The 17,665-nt window shown below is 36.8% G+C and overlaps 1 protein-coding gene across 3 annotated transcripts in view; it reads right to left on the bottom strand.

Annotated features, from left to right (window-relative positions):
• Positions 1 to 1,359: 1,359 nt before the first annotated feature.
• The window catches only part of Vgll3 (vestigial like family member 3), a 45,411-nt gene continuing 29,105 nt past the window's right edge, over positions 1,360 to 17,665 (bottom strand). For all 3 annotated transcript variants that reach the window (XM_052740979.1, XM_052740980.1, XM_052740981.1), the window contains exon 4: positions 1,360 to 7,125. In XM_052740979.1, coding sequence (XP_052596939.1) covers positions 7,082 to 7,125 — 44 coding nt within the window. In that variant the 3' untranslated portion in view covers positions 1,360 to 7,081. The remainder of the gene's footprint in view (positions 7,126 to 17,665) is intronic.

Raw genomic sequence — 17,665 nt, 5'->3', positions numbered from 1 at the left:
CCCCCCCCCCCCCCCCCCCCCCCCCAACAAAAGGCCTAAATGGTTGTTGGTTGTCCTCAGAGAAAACACTTCGGTAAGCAAGAAACTACACTCTCTCTCTAAGACTGTTTTCCACTCCTTTGAGTTCTGGTTGTGACCTCTTGGCTTCTCCAGCTCCACAAAAAGTCCCAAACACTTCATGAGACATTTGAAGAAACAGCAGAAATGTCCTTGATGCCCAACTATCTAAAGGGAAGGCCCATACAAACACCTAAGCAAAGATAATGATCCGTTAATTTCTGATGAAGTCCTAAGTCTTCCCTGACCCTAAACTGACTTTAAGAAAACCACTAAAGGCGATAAATAATTGTGGTAGAAAAAGATGTGTTTACATTCTTTCCCCCAAATTTGAGAACATGTATCTTATACAGAAATAGGGACCTTGCAGATGGGGACTGTGAAATAACAAACACTATTCTGAATTCTACAAGTAGAGCTAATTTGTAGCCACAAAGGGGCCTTACCTATGCAAGAAGGAGGTGGAAGAGAATGGGAGAGTACCACCAGGTGAGGGGGACTGGTTTTGAATAAGGATGAAGGGACCAATGCTGAAGGACTGTGGAAACTGAAATCGGAAAGGACACATATGTTCTCTAGGAGCATGCGAACAAGCTGCAGCCTGTGCTTTGTAGCCACGACAAATCCTGTGCAAGATGCCCAACAGGTGCAGAACTGTAAAATAATCTGTTTGTGTTGTCTTAAGTCATTATATCTGTAGTAAATTTTTAGAGCAGCCATAAATCCCTCTTATATTACCCTAGTCTACGTCGGACTGCAATGGAAGCTGTGCCAAGTTATTTCACCTGCATTGCTGGAGGATATTCTGATTTAAGACTGCTTTCCAAATTCACATTTCCATATTAAAGAACAATTAATAAGAAAAGTATTGTTCTGTCATAATAGAAACTCTTCGAAACATCTTCTCCAGGGCCACTTCTTTCACATCAGTCAATTGTACGAAAGTTCCCTTGTTTGTTGCTGATTTGTCTTTTGATATTGCTTATAGAAAATTCTATGCTGACAAATGTGGAAACAAAATTGTAAGGACATGTTTCCCAAAGGGTCAAACAAATACCTTAGAAGCATCATACTGAAAAACTTCTCAAGACTCCTGCTGTTATGTCATTAATCCATTTCACTTGCTCTTCCATTATAAACATCTGTTTCATAATCCACTCCAAACTGTAACAAATAAATGTCATGGCTCTGGAAATTAACCTCATAGTTTATAAAATCTAAGCTGTGATTTTCAAACGATATCTGCAAGTATTTTAAACACAGAGGAAACAGGTTTAGTTACTAGGAGTGCAGACCCAATCATTAAAGTCACATTAAATTATTTATTGAGCAAATTACAGAAAATGACATCTGTTTTCTCTTACAAAGGTTTCCATGATTTTATATCAGTGACACAGAGAGGAGTCCTGCTTTTGAAGTATAACAATAAAAAATCATATGATTTTACAATAATAAAGTCAAGATTTAAGAAATATACATTATTCATTAGTTAACGATAACAGCATAGTAGAGATTACTCAACTTCCCTTTCTGGAAATGTAAAATCAAGGTGTGGTGATTTCTCGCCGAACTAACAAACCTGGAATCTCACTGTATGTCAATGCTGTAAGATATGAGTCCTATTATTAGTTTCAGTTCACCTTATCGAGTGATAAATATAAAGTTTATCATATTGTGTATCTTTCTCTTTACAAAAGCATTTCACCTTACCTAGCTGTACACAATGAAAACAAAAGGAATCCATGTTTCCCTTTAAATATATGCATTTTTAAAATGAAACAAAGAACTCACATGAAGGTTTCCCTACATCATACATCTTGAAAAATACCTATATGGAATAGTGTTTGTAAATCAGATAGGATGTCCACAAGTATACATCTCCTACACAAAAAATCAAGAGTGTAAAAATCATTACCTTTGGCTCTAGCCACAGCACAGAACAAAACAAAACAAAACAAAACAAAATCTACCTCTATTAGTATAAAGAGAAAAGTTCACATCTTAGGCAAAAAGGAAGAAAACCTCATTAAGAATTTTATATTCTAAAGGAACTAATCTTAGGCTAAAATTTAGTAGTCAGAAATTATTCAAAAAGAAACTTGTTGGGGCTGGTGTGGCCCTTTCTAGAAGAGCAGGTGTCCCTATTGACTTACACAGCACAAGAGAATTGGTAAATTACGTTTAAACCTATTAGAATTCCTTGTGGTTTAAAAGGCAGATGTAGAAAATGTCATTGGATCAAATATAAACTGGTCAAAACTTCAAGAATATTTCCTTGACTAATCATTTCACATCACAAAATGTTTCAAGCAAATAAAAGCTCATAACAGAAATTTAAAAGTTAATACATTTAACTATAATGACTAATTTTATAGTTTAAAAATTCCCAGAAAGCATTAAGTGTAAAAATGCTATGCAATATTCTACAAGTCTGACCTGTGACCTACTGCCATGACCACGTGACCATGGCAATTAGCATTGTGAAGCTCTCGAAACTGAGTTTGCCTGGCTGGCTCAATTCATCCCTCAAACACCAAAGCCATCCTTCTTTTATAGTTTATATATGAGTTTCAGCTAGTTTGTGACACAAGTGTTAGCCTATTCTTTCTGAAATCATTTTCATCAAAGTTTTCACGTTGAAATGGTAGATTTAAAGGATTCCTCAAACTGGAGATTTTTTTTTAAAGAGATTTGGTTTTCACTTGTCCCTCTTGCCTTAATATTATCTGGAAGATGTCCATTATGCACTCTGCAGGAGAGGGTTAAAAAAAAAAAGACACCAAACAAGCTTAGTCCTCGGTGTCTCTTGCACATTAAAATCCCAGGCTGACTTCAGTTTTGGTTCCACGCAGCTTCTGCTGTCCTGCCACAGCTGGGAAGGAGATCCATCACAGGAATCCCGCCTGCCATCAATACCCCTTTGTAACTGCAGCGATTGAGCGAACTCTTTCCATCTTCAATAACCAACACAGTGTCAACATCTGCTTCCAATAAAGTTGTGTTTTGTTTTTTTTTTTCCTCAAATAGAGTAAATCCGCTGACTGAGACCGTAAAGGGGGTGCTTCCCCCTCCCTTTCCATGCAAGCGATTTTTTTTCCACCATATTGTGCAACTTTTTCTCCCAGGCAAGTCAAAACAAGGGGGGAGAGGTAAATGAAAAGGAACATTCTTAGTCCGGTGCCACGGAAACACAATGTATATCTGTCAAATACAAAGTTAGGTGGCTTGACGACACTGTCCTCCTAACTTCGGAGACAGCAACGTATAGAGTTGTGAATGAATATGACTCAGACTCAACCTACATACCACTAAGTGTTGAATTAACTTTCCTTCAGAAACACCATATTAAAAACTCAGAGTCAATTAAGAAGTTAACACTTTTTTTCCCCCGTAAGATGAGAGAGATGCATTCTCTTTGCAATGACTCCTTACAGAAAAGCAGTCACTGGTTTATTTGGCTGCTGAAGAATGACTATGCAACATGAAGTATGAGTTCAATTTAATCAGCAACTTGTTGAACTGATGGTCATTTGTGGAGGCTGTCAGTTATTTGAACATCTATACTGTAAGTCAGGTACATCTGTATGTTTTCAAACTTTCACAGACTTTCTTATTAGGTAGGATTACCCCATTTTTATCATGAGGTAAATAAGTGAAGTTCCAAATCACCCAATAAACCATGGCTAAGTCAGAATTCAATGAAGAACCAAGCTTACACGAACCCTCCTGCTCCCTTACTCTCCTATCAGTCAAAACAATAACATGTGTCCCTGCCTTGTCCATCACTTACTGTCACTCCCACTGGCTAGTTCAGCAAACACTAGTTCACACGGGCTTCTTTTCATAAGGGACAGAATGCAATTTATAAAAATGTAATCTCTGTCACTTGAAATTACAGCTACCACTGTCAGTCATACAGTGAGCCTAAAGCTACTTCCTTTCCCATATTCTGCAAGCTTAGAAATGGACAAACACTATTTGTAAAATAAATGACAAGCTCATATAGGCATCCTCTAGAACATTCTTTTAATCCTCCAAAATCAAGAAATGTATTCTTCAATAGTTTGGGGGCAATATAACTATTTTGGGGAGTTAGGATAATGCAAATCTTAAAAAGAAGTGGCTAAGAGAAAAATTTGAAAAATTAGCTAACTTTCTTGATTTATGAAAATGTTTAGACTCTAAACGTTAGAGGCTCTTTACAAATTCACAAGGAAAGATCAAATATCCTGTGTTTCTTACTTTAGATAGTCCATTGGTGGAATAATAGATTACATATAGAATTATAGTTTTCCAGTGTCAAGTTTATAGGTTTTCAGACAGACTGAAAGAAACTAACATTGTAAAACAGGCAAAGGAAGAGTGGATCTAATGAAGTGAGTGTGGCAGGTGGTGGATCTAATGAGTGAGTGAGGCAGGTGGTGGATCTACTGAAGTGAGTGAGGCAGGTGGTGGATCAAATGAAGTGAGTGAAGCAGGTGGTACCCACCCTACAATACAGCAGTCATACTCTGAAGTGAGAAATCCAGATCCAGAGTGTAATAGCACTTTACATGCACATGAATTCAGATTATTTATTATGCTATGTTTTAGCTCCCTTTATTATTTCTGCTTGTTACAGTAATGTCAAAACATTGAGTGATGCTTGGACAATAGACAGGTTCCCTCTCCTTTTACTAGATTTTGATATATTCCTTTGATGACAGTGTACCATTGATATCCATGCTTATTCTCTAAGGAAGAGTATATGTCTTTGTTGCATGCAATAGAAGTCAGATTTTTCGTTTTCCTTAGGACTCATGCCAAATGTTTTGCCTGTCATTATGAGGAGATAAGAGCAAAACCACTAAATTATCTGTTTTCTCTTTCAGTCCAATTTGATGGCAAAGAAAGAAGCAGAGAGTTGGCTCTCTCAGCCTCATCTCAACTTGCAATAGCCAACGGAAGAAGCTCTTTGAGTTCTCACTGTGGCACTGTTCTAAGGGACTGCACTGTAAGTCAGTGTGTTCCGAGGCAAGACCAGATAACAGCCAGTGGGTCTCCTCCCTGGGAGTCGCTGAGAGCTTGGTTCTCAAAACTTAGGAGGACTCAAGCCAAAATGAATTTGACAGATTCATTCAACTCTATGGTCCACATATTTGTGCAGATAACAAATAAAGCAATTTTTGTTATCAAAGTCCAGATAAAAATGCACAGAATTTAATGAGGCCACTGTCTGGACATTTAAGTTTATATACCAGTGAGTGGAAGGTGCCATAAGTCTAGACTGTATTGGGAAAAATATGAAGACTGTGTTAAGGAAAATCAAGATGAAGAAATGATGGAGTCTATGGAGACAAGCAAGGACATGGGTTTATAATGCAAATGCAGCTGGAGGAGAAACTAATGTCCCTGATACAGCCAAGGAAAATGTTAGGAAACGAGCTGTGAGAATTCTGCTGAACCGCTTGTTTGGTCGTTAATGTGTAAAGTATTCACACCCATGATGTACACAATTAAAACCAGAAAGTAGCACGTTTCTCAACATTCTGTTTTGTGTGGGTTGAGAGAGATGGGAAAATTTGAGAAACATTATCAAATGATAGCATCTGCACTACAATCACCTCCAATGTCACTGATGGCTGGGAGCAAATGAAAGGAACAACAGACTGTGTCCTTGATTTGGTAGTCAGCACTACCTTCATAATCCCAACCTTGACCTAATCTCTTAAGGTTAATCCCAACTTCACTTTCTCTTTATCTGTGTGCCATGCGAGGCTCACTTCTCAAGCTTTCCATTTCTAATCCAGTTTCTGTAATTGAAGTATAAACTTAAATCTATTGCCACTTTTACTTTTCTGTAATTTTTGAGAAACTAATTACACTTAAAAGAAAATTAAAATATTGCCAAATCCTCCATTTATACCATTACATACAGAATACATGACTTGTCAGGTCACAATGGTGAGGGACAGTCAGCGCTTTGTCACGTGTCTACGTCCTCTCCTAATACTGGTCATTTGAATTCATTCCAGGAAATGAATTCATTCCAAGTATGACTTCCCAAAATTGCCACGAATGAGTGGTTAGAAATTAGAAAAATCAGTTACTGGTATCCACAGGTATCATGGCTGAATGCGTTGTCTTTCCTGTGTTGAGCTATGCATAAGCTCTATTCTTAATTATTAAGATGGGAGGGACTGTAAAGTTTGGGCTCATTAACCTAAACTTTCTTGTTAGCCAACCTCCTAGAACTCTTTGGGAGACATCAAAGTAATAAAATACCCTATCATTTGTGGCCCTTCCAAAGAAAGTGCCTTTTCAAGCTGCACATATGTGTCTGCAAACTAAGGGAGATAGCATGGATTTAAATCTTCACTGAGATTCAATATAAATGCAACGCTGCACTGGTTTGTCTATGGCAGTGCCCCTGTTACAGGCTGAAACCCTTGAGGTACCCTCGGAAGCACAGACCCAGCGCATCACCGACACTTTGAAGATCTGTGCTTCAACACGTTTTGGCCAGTGCTTTTCTGAGAGCAAGTTCTTTAAACAGAACTCAACAACTGTTACAATATTAAAAAAAAAAAAAAAAATTACATCCCTCCAAAATATCCCCTCCATGCTCAACCAAAGTTTCTGTATTTCTACAAAAATAGATGAAGAGAGAGCTACAAAATGGTTTTCCTGAAAGAATGAGCATTTTCTTTTGGTGGCTCATCTTTTGACAAGGCGGCTGGTTCCAAAGTAAAAAAGAAGAAACAAACAAAAACTACCCAACGTACTGGTAAAAGGCGAGTGAAATGAGACGCCGCACAGCTGACAAAGGCTCAGATGAGGGAGAACAGACAAAATGCTTCTCCTCAATGACTGGGACCCACTCTGTTTTCTCCAGAAAAGGTTCAAATCGAAAGACAATGGCCTCATATGTCCCCTTCTCCATCCATGTTTCCTGTGTCCCATTGCTGGATAGGAAATCCCCATGGCATCTTTTCCCAGTGGGACCTGGGACTCAGGCTGCAATATGGTCTGCTAATAGCATGCTTCAGTACCAAGCTGATTCTTTGCTCTTGTCCTGATGCTGAAGACCTAAAAAGGATGAGAATGGAAAATGATGAAGAACAAGCATACACATGTAGCAGTCATAAATGCTCATGACCTGCACTACACTGAGTACAGAAAGTAAAACCCTGGCAATCCTGAGAAATGACCAAAGGATAACCTGGTCTCTAAAATGACGCAGGAGCACAGAATGTGAAAAGAATGCTGCACTAGAATAATGCTGTTAATACAGTAGAAATTCTTTGCTATGTTTATTTTTTATTTTCTTGGATTAGGAGTGCATTAAAATTGGAAATGGTACCTTAACTTTAAGAGGAGATGATAGTGTAAAAGAAAACAGACATAAACAACTTGAATATTTGAACAATGCTTCAGTTAAAACTTCCAGCAATTAGACTTGTGGACTAATATATTCAGTTGTTTTAAAATGTATTTCATTCAGAGGAGCATCATTAAAATCACAGCAAGTGGTTAAATATGATTAAATACGGAGTTTAGTACTATTGATAAGCTAGTAGGCCATATTGTGACTAGTACAGACCGCTATTATATTTATTAATTTACTTCTTTTAACATCTTTCTCATCATGAATTCAAAGTGGGCTCAGGAGAGCCTGAGGGGCATTGCAATCAAATGAGATTAAATGAAGTATAAAACAGATGTGTAAACACATCTAACGTACAACTGACAGGTAAAATAGAAAGTTGATTTAAGAGGGTACATAGAAAATGTGATTCTGACTTGGTTCTACTACAGTCATTTAACTCATTTCTGATACAGGCAATTTGCAGAGGAATTGCCCCTCAAACCCACCTGAAGTCAAGTTTCAGTTTTTGTAGATACTCCTTGCTTTTTTTTTTTTTGAGATGTTACTGATAAACACACACATAGATATTGAATGCACATATTTAAATATTTTCATGTACATATATATATTGAAACAGTTACCACAGTCAGTTATCATGTCTACCACAGCTTTCAGTTTCCTTTACTTTTATATCAGAGGCATATAATTTGGAAGGGTGAACACTCTAGATGAATTCTTCAGTCATTCAGAACCAAGTATCAAAATGTAAATGAGGCCTTCAAATGTGGGTAGGAAGATATGACAATTGTTATGTGGGTGCCAGGATATTAGGCTATTTTCCTGACCCTTTATTTAAAAGTGATATCAGTCTTTGTTGAATATTAGAAATCTAAAAATACGAAAAAAAATGATAGTTTTACATTTTGATTGTTACTATAACAGTATTTCTTGTCCTTCCAAATATCAAGGGATTTTTATCAAATAATGATATCATTACAAACACTGTCATTGGATGCAGATATTAAGACAACAGCATAATATGACAGAGAATAAATAAAAGGAACACAGGAAGCACATCAGAATTGCAAGGACTAGTCTACCCAGAAGAAAGCACTAGAGTATGGACTAAAGGCAACAGGGGTTTCAAAAGAATGGTCTATTATTTTCTAAGATTACTGGCATTTCACCTAGGGCGGAATTTCTACTCCAGTTTCAAAAAGAGGGGAAGAGGAGGATAAAAAAGAAGGTGAGGGGGAAGGAAGAAAAATAAAGGATCAGGAATGTATCAGGACACTCGTTTGCTTTACTCATTTTCAAATAACTGTGGGTAGAATAATTTGCAACCTGACATAGTCTCTGTGGGGTGACTTGTATAATCTAAGCCACCTTTACTGACAATTTGCTGACTACATGAATATTTTTTTCATTATTAGTACTTCTCATCTTCAAGATGACACAGTATTTCCAGCTGAAGACTGCATCAATCTATAGAATGTCAGCACTGCAAGTCATGAATACCATTGTAATCATCAAATGGTTTGACTTTTTCCTTTTAAAATCAAGGCAATTCCTAGTTTGATGTGCAAAGATATATGACTCCTTCAGATCATGTGAGCATTTTGTCATAGCTAAGTATGGAATTACTTAAGATGGACCCCAAATTTTCAGCCAGAATAGCAGAAACCATTCTCTTATTATAAATGCATCTCTTCCATGTTTGATTCCATGTCTCTATGTCACTCCAGAGTATATAGTTTAAAAAAACCAGTTCATCTGCCAATTCATCTATAACCTCACAGGCATTAAACAGCTATTGGATCCTGATGGTTTAGCTTCTTCTTAGTGGAAAGACATAAATAAAATCTTTGCTTTAATTTCCAGGCATCATTTTCTGTAAATTTCAAAATAAATATAATTTTAAAAAGAACAGTGAGAAAAGACCTTACTAATACATTGTTTGCCTCATAAATGCAGGACTGCCATTTTTCTAGTAAAGACAATTGCAGGTGGTGATTCAGGATGCTTAAGAACCAGTCACTTAGTTTTTACCCAACAAAATGAAGGGAGACCAAATTGTTAATTATGATCCTTATGTGGTCTACATATGTACCACCATTTTCCAAAATTTTTTGCGAGCTACAATCTTTGCTCGTATTTGGACTCTCTTTGCTTGTCCAGTTCTAATCAAATCTATAGGAAATTAGGTCCTAAAACATTCCGAAACTTCCACTGGCTGTCAGAAATCCCCAGGTTTACTTTCCATTTTGGTTTCATTCTTCAGTCCATATTTTTGTAGAAAGGAAGATGAAAAGCATGAGGACAAGGCTAGCTAACATTCTTAGGATTTGGATATGCCAAGCTCTGTGCTAGGCATTTTACATGAAATGACTCAGTCATGCTTTGACATGCATCTTACTCAACAAGAGTGTAGAAATCAGGGGAAGCGATGGCAGAGGTAGGTTAGTAAAGAAGCATTCTGATGTCAGAGACGATAGTCTTAATGACAGCATATATGTGCACCTTATGTGAACGGTGCTGATTGTAAGTATTGGCAGTATGACAGTACCCACACACAACCTAACTTCTAAGTAAATAGTGTCTCACAAAATAAGAACACAAAATGCTAAGCAATTTTTATAATCCCCTTTCAACTCTTTAAATATATATATATATATATATATATATATATATATATATATATATATATCCCAATTTTTCTGAACTGATATCAAGACTAAGATGAATCTCTTTTTAACAACTACATTAACTTGACATTTGTTTCTCAAACATAATAAAGAATTACATTATAATCGGTTTTGCTTTAGACCATTACATTGGTACAATAGGCTATGTCACATCAACTAATGGACTCTTCTGTGTTTATTTGTAATGTAATTGCTCCAGACCTATCCACTTCCCTAGTGTGAACTTTTTCAAAATAGAGAACATTTGATTCATGGCCTTTTGCTTGTTTATTATAAATCACAAGTAAACAAGGAAACAAAGATATCACATTATTGACTTCAGAGACTGAATGGGAGATGTGCTTAGGAAAAGAGCCTGAAAGAAACTAAAAGCTCAGAAACACATTTCCTCATTTCAGTTCCAACACCAACACCACCTGATCACCACAGAAGAGTGATCGTACTCAAGCAAACAAACTTGGAGTAATTAGGACGGGAGAAAAAAATGGTCATGGTAGAGGATCAGAGTTTGCTTTCATTTCAATGTCTGTGAGTCTGGAAGTCTGTCTGTTCAGGGTCTTGAAACAAATGCTGCAAACCGGGAAGCTGATTGACAGTAGAGTTTGCTCCAACAACATTCTAGAGGCTCAGATCTAAGATCAAGACACCAGAAGACTCTCTCTGTGTTGGATGAAAGCTTGCTTCCTGGTTCATAGTGGTTCCTTTTCACTGTATCCTAAAGGGGAAGTGTGTGTGTGTGTGTGTGTGTGTGTGTGTGTGTGTGTGTGTGTGTGTGTGTGTGTGTGTGTGTGTGTGTATGTGTGTGTTTTCAAGCATTTCAGAAGAGAATGGATCCCATTCCTGAGGACTCAGCCCCTGTCACTTATTTCACCCTCCAAAGTCCCCACTTAATATCAACAACATAGAAGTCAGGATTTCAACACAAACTTTGGAGAGGACACCAACATCCACATCACAGCAATGACTGAATCTTACAAGGATGTTACTGGGACCAACTTCTCCACCCCTGGGGGAAAAAGTCATACTCTAAATTTCAAGAGGCAACAGTTTCACAGGTTGGTGTCTGGCAAAGGCTATGGACATAAGAATCAGAATAGCAACTATATGTATGTAAACATGAGAAATCTAAAGTCTTCACCCTCCCTAACTTCTTTCAACTCCAAAGAATTTTGTGGAAATATACTGAAGCTCCCAAAAACTCCCATGGAGGACACAGGAATTGGCTCAGAGAGGATTCTGTTAAGTCTATAGGAACGTCTGCACCCTACAGTGGAAGAGGTGGCATGGGCAACTCTGGATGAGCATCTTGGAGGGATCACAAATGCAAAGATGAGTTTGCTGCCAAGTTTAATAAGCAGTAGAGAATGCATAAAGGAAAGGGTGGAGGAGGGAAAGATTTGAAATCAGGGGCAGAACAGGAATGAAATGGCAACACCAAAAGGCAGATTGCAAACTACTTATTAGGTGTTTGCATAACTGCCTAGAACTAAGAGCTAAATCCCATAAAGAGGATGAAAGAATAACTTGAAAAGTTTCAACTATAAATGGGCTTTTTGTTTCAAAGTGGGAGCAATGGCAAATCACTAGATTAATTAAAGAATAGCTAGACTATCCAGCATGGAGGTTGGAGGTGGGCACAAAGTTCCACCCCTAGCTGAGGAGCTACTGGCGATTGATAGCTGCCTGAAGAGCTAGCTTTCTTTAATGGTGTGTCCCTTGGTAGGTCTAACACACTCCAGAGGATGCCCATACACCTCAGAGTGTAAAGGTAAAATAGGACTTGATAGGATTTTTTAAAATGAGAACACAAAGTTGGGTGGGTACTAAATGAGGTATGGACCTTGAAGGAGTTGGATGTGGGAAATGAATATGATCAAAATACAATGTATAAAAGTATCAAAGAATTAACAAAATGTTTAAAAGGAGAGCTGAAGAAAAGAAGGTATCATTTTTCTACTATTAGGAAGATGTCATAAATAATAAACTGAAGTGAACATTCTATACTGCTGCAGAGCTGGGTTTGGGGAACTCTCTGGTTGCCAGTCATATCCCACTAGATGAACATGTTCCACATCTAAGGAAGCACGATCATTGGAAAATGCCATCAACCACACCTCTTTAAATTAAAAAAAAAGTTTCCAATTTTTTGTTGTTTTTGCTAGAGATAAAAGAAGTAAGTATACAATGGAAAACATACTATTGAAATAAGGAGAGAAATTAGATATAAAACACAAGAATTGGGGTAAAACATTATGACCTTAAAAAGAAACAAAGTACTTAGTAAGTATAAACTGTTCATCTCACCAATGTTAAGGGGTTACATGCAAGTCATTTACATAATAACACTTGCTATTAGATTAACAAGCTGGCAACTTATTCCTGTATTCAAAACTAAAATCAACCCCCATCTCTGCTATGCTAAAAGTAAATAGTACATATTACAAACTTAAATACATACAACACTGTGTTGGATGCTGTGCCAAATACCCAACCTTCACCCACTTGACAGAATGACAAATGACCACAGAGACATTCAAGAGACAGTCATATGCATTTCTATGACTTTATAAAATTAGCACTGCAAATGATAATACAACTGCATCTGCTTGCCTGAGGCTGGGGTAATCAGGTTAAATGTAAGTTAAGGCTTCCTAAATAAGATCCATGTGAACATAGCACCTTACTATTAACTTTGAGGAGGGGTGGAGAATACAAGCAAGAGCTACCCATCTGGGGAACTGTAATGTGATTTCAGGTGGATATCAAAACAGATGAAGCATAATCACCATACATCTTTTACAACTTCTTAAACAAATCACTTAAATCTCAGCACATCTCAGAATTCTTATTTTTAAAACTATGATCAATAGTATTTAGAGAGTAAAATGTCTAAGTAATAGTTTATTCCACCATTGTGCTCAATATCTTTAAGGTATGTTTAGATCTGTGAGTAATCACCAGTCTTTACATTGCAGAGCAGATCACAGCAGCCTTATCTTTGGGAAACTGCATATGTACCTTTACTTTATTCCTTTGGGAGGCTTCATAGCAATTATTCTTCAGTGAGACAATCCTCTGCAGATATCTATCATTTGTGTGCAAATGGACATACATACACATATGCACATGCATTTACATAAACATATACATAAGCATGAATATGTTTGCTATCGGCATGAGTTCCTTAGGAGTTACAAACTTCTTTTTGAAAACTTATTTGTATTATTGCTGAAGCCACATATATAGACACTTATAATTGCATATTTAATTGTGGTGCCTAAATGTGCTCAAGATGATTATAACCCTAACTTTTTAAATATTTATTTTTATAATTATTACTATAGATTTAACAAGTCTAATTGTATACATTATTTCAGACACCATGTGATTATGACTTTCTCACCTTTTTGTCTTTAATCAAATTTTGTGCTTTTCAAAGATTAAAGTTCTCCTTGATTGTTATGTGCTTTTTGAGCATTAGATATGAGTACTTTTTCTCATGTGTTGTTAAGTATTTTTGTCTATTTGATGATTTAACTTCATACTTAATACATAAAAGATGCATTCTTGAACCAGATAGAAAGCTAAATTCATTCCATATGACATTTCAATAACATTTATCAACTCACGATTACAACTCTTGCACATGAACAATGAATGATAGCTCACGATGGACATAAAGGACTTACTAGCGAAAGGAGACCTTTCTACTTATAGAGACATTTTCTGGAAGCCCATTTCCAATCTGTTTAAAAATCTCCACAGAAACAGTACTGTCAGGGACAATGAGGTGAAAACTGCCTGAACTTGTCAAAACGTCTTTAAGTTCAGATTCAAAAGAAGAGTAGAAATGTAAAACCCACCAAACTCAAAGTTGCTTTTAGACAGTAATTCACTATGTTGTGCTAGGAAGGGCCCGCACCTGTACACCTGAGGCAAACACTGTGGGTGACAAAGCCATTTGCTGCCAGGTGTTTCCAATTGCTCTGGTTTTCCCAGGGCCAGACAACAAGCCCCGGAAGTCAGACTCCACTCTTAGAGCCTTCCTTGCTCCAAAACCACAGACCCTGCTGCCCAGGGACCTCCAGCCTTTGCCTTTGGCATCTATACCATGTCCACCTGGATGGACATCTGGCAGGTACTTACAGCATTACAAATATGAGACAACCTCTGCAAAACTACGCCTGTGGCTGATGTAAACTATACACAGTGACTGGTAGTTTCTTTTTTTCTTTTTTTCTTTCTTCTTTCTTTCTTTCTTTCTTTCTTTCTTTCTTTCTTTCTTTCTTTCTTTCTTTCTTTTTAATTATCATAATGTGCATATACTGAGTTCTAAGCCTAAATGTCAATGTGACTGAGCACCTCCTGGGTGATAAAATCTTAGGACCATGGGCATGATAGGGAATGTAGACACTGCTTACCCATTCAGGAAACTCATTTCAAAAGCAGATAGAAAGACATCTTAAACATAGGGATAAAAATTAACAAAGGAAGAAAGAAAGAAATGAAATATATTCCTTTGTAAATTCTCTACAAACTACAGACTTTCTCTCAGAACTGAGAAAAGCAAGACCAAAGAGAGGAAAAAGTTTGGATCACTTATTGTAACTAAAACCACACATTATAATGCTCTCAAGAGATTCTAACTATCCAGACATCTGTTGGATAACACATGCACATGCAGCCAAATATGCATCTTTAAAGAGATTTCTAGGTTATGCCATGACAGCTTTACGATTCAGAAAATAGATCATCCAGCCAGAGAAAGAGCTAATCTGAGACCATTGCCCGAGGCCCCCACTCTCCCAAAAGAGAACATTTATATCTGGGAATATGAATTATTAAAAGATTCCAAAATTTTAAAATGACTTCAAAACTGCTTAAATACAAGCATATTTTAATCTGAATTTGGCTTAAGTCATCAATCTCTCCATTGAAGCAAAATGTATTAGAAGAGACTCGACCGTAGGATGCCCTGAATGTGTATAAATCCCTGTTGTGACATCAGTGGGGTTTTCTGCTGCCTTTGTGACCTGGATGCAAACTTGCTCTCTGATATGTTCCAGAAAAGTCTATTCAAACCTAGTAAGTGTAAATAGGGCTTCAGTGATACTGAAGATGCTAGGTGCCACTTGATATTCACAAGTAAAGCCAGCATGAAATAAACTTTAGAACACATGCCTGTGGTTTCAAAAAAAAAAAAAAAAACTCGACTTTCTCACATATCAGGTTGTATCCACAAGAAAAAAATGGCACATTTTGCCTCTCATCAGTCCTTTGCAAGACTTTTTTTGGCATGTCATCTTTTCACCAAGGAATTCAGAACATATTGGCCACAGACAACTGTTTGTGAAACCTTATATTGTTGATAAATAGAACAATAAGAGGAAAGTACGGCAGCCTGAAAGGGAATAAAGATAGCTGTAAATTCCTCAGGCCATGGAGAATTCTTTCCCAGAATCCTTGTAGCCTACTTGAAAGCTGATGCAAAATTGGCTGAGAATGAATTCTGAAACAGATTTCTTCATTCGAGTTGTTCCTTTAGATGGTTTCCAATGTGAGCTATTCAAACAGCAGAACAATCGTGAAAAGATTATTTGCTGATACCCCAAAAACCCTGACCCATGAAACACATTTCAGTGCCTGCACGTTCTCCACTGAAAGTCATGCAATAATCATCTGGGTTTCTTTGTTTGTTTGTATTTGTTTAGTAGGTATTTTTTTTTCCTACACAGCTTCTTTTTGGTGAAGGAAAGATTTCCCCAAAGAAACCATAATATTATTTGAAAACTTCCCAAATTCCCAGCTGCAGCTAGTAGAATACACTGCCTTACAAAAACATTTGAAGAGTTTCTAAACACACAGAATTGATAAAATAATTTCATGATTGATTAGTGCATGTTGCGTGGCTGTCAAAATATCACATTGCAATCTGTAGATATGTATAATTATTTAAGCAAGCAAGTTTTTTTATAATAAAAAGGAGAAAAGATAGTAGTGACTAATTTTGCTTGTAGCTTTGAGAAATTATGTTTCAGAAGCAAGTGATGCTATGCAATTTATACAGCAATCCTTAAGGTGAATGAGTTTTGAAACTCAATTACAAAATTAATGTTAAGGTGGAAAATGGATCAATGAACACAAAGTTAACATTTTCAAAGAATACTGTTAACCAGTGGGATTGTTTGAGTCTAATTCATAGACTAACATTCTTGCTAAACATACAATTTTTGAGCTCTACGAATACATAAGGTAAATATCTTCATTGTACACAAGTACATAGCAATGAGACCAGTGTGTTCATTCCTTCAGTCTATATGTAGAGTATAGAGTATAGGAGAAAGCCATATCTTAAAAATCTCTTAAGATGTATGCACTGATAACCTCTCAAATTCTTTTGTTTTTTTTTTCCTCTTTTTTGTCTCACCATTTCCATTTTCGGCTCAATCAATAAAAAAAAAATTTTTCACTGCTTCCTACTTTTGATGAATTTGGCTAATAAACATCACAGCTAATTTTCTAGAATATAAACTGATTTTTTTAGGGGGGGGTTTCGAGAAAGGGTTACTCTGTGTTGCTTTGCCCCTTTCCTGGAACTCGCTTTGGAGAGCAGGCTGGCCTCGAACTCACAGAGATCCGCCTGCCTCTGCCTCCCGAGTGCTGGGATTAAAGGCGTGCGCCACTACCGCCGATATATAAACAGATTTAGTTAGATAGTCCCAATGTGATAGAAGTATTCCAAGCTTGCGTCGACTTCTCAAGATGACTCACACATTCAGTGTGAATTTTTTGGTTTGAAGTGTTTCATCTTTGTTACAAGTCTTTATTACCTGTAACAGTTCATTTCATATCACAATTCTCCATCCGGAAACATAACCATGTTCCCTGAGTCACTGACTTTCATAATTGGGTCAGGCCAGAAAAAAGGAAGAAGCAAAATGTTACTATCCAATACTCATTAGTGAGCAGTATTATTGCCATTGAAAAATCATACAGTCCTAGGGTTGGCTTCTACATCAAAATTTGGTTTTTGCATTCTCTATGCTGAAATAGAATATTTAGAAATAGCTTCTATACTTTTGATACAAATACTGAAGACAATTTCAAATTTTCTCACTAATGGTTTATAAAAATTTCTAATCATCCAGAATCCAGATGGTTAATATATGTTTTTTGGGAAGAGGTGAAATAGTGTGAATGCTTTGAATAAAGCATCTACAATATTTGTCTCTTTGGTGCTTTCTATGCTCTAGGGTGAAAATATCACAGTTCCTCTGTGTTTTAATTGAATTATAGCACCTGTTACTCATGTGGCTCTTTGACAATTCCTCTCCAAACTTGTAATATCCCTCCTTTACTGTAAAGCCTTATATTGAGGCACTGTGAGATCAATAAATATTCATGGGTCTTGGATGAGTAATGCTTGGTTTGCTTTAATCTTTTTTATGAATGTGAATGGTTTTTAAAAAGTTACTAGGTATAAATTAGCTAATTTACAACTGAATTAGAGTTAATAATATGGCTAGGAGTGATCACTAAGTCATGAAGGAAACAT

This window comes from Peromyscus californicus, unplaced genomic scaffold (assembly GCF_007827085.1).
Source record: "Peromyscus californicus insignis strain IS unplaced genomic scaffold, ASM782708v3 Scaffold_16__1_contigs__length_79575227, whole genome shotgun sequence".
NCBI classification, from domain to species: domain Eukaryota; kingdom Metazoa; phylum Chordata; class Mammalia; order Rodentia; family Cricetidae; genus Peromyscus; species Peromyscus californicus.
The sequence above is the reverse complement of the archived record's forward strand: the minus strand, read 5'-3'. Positions and strand labels throughout refer to the sequence as shown.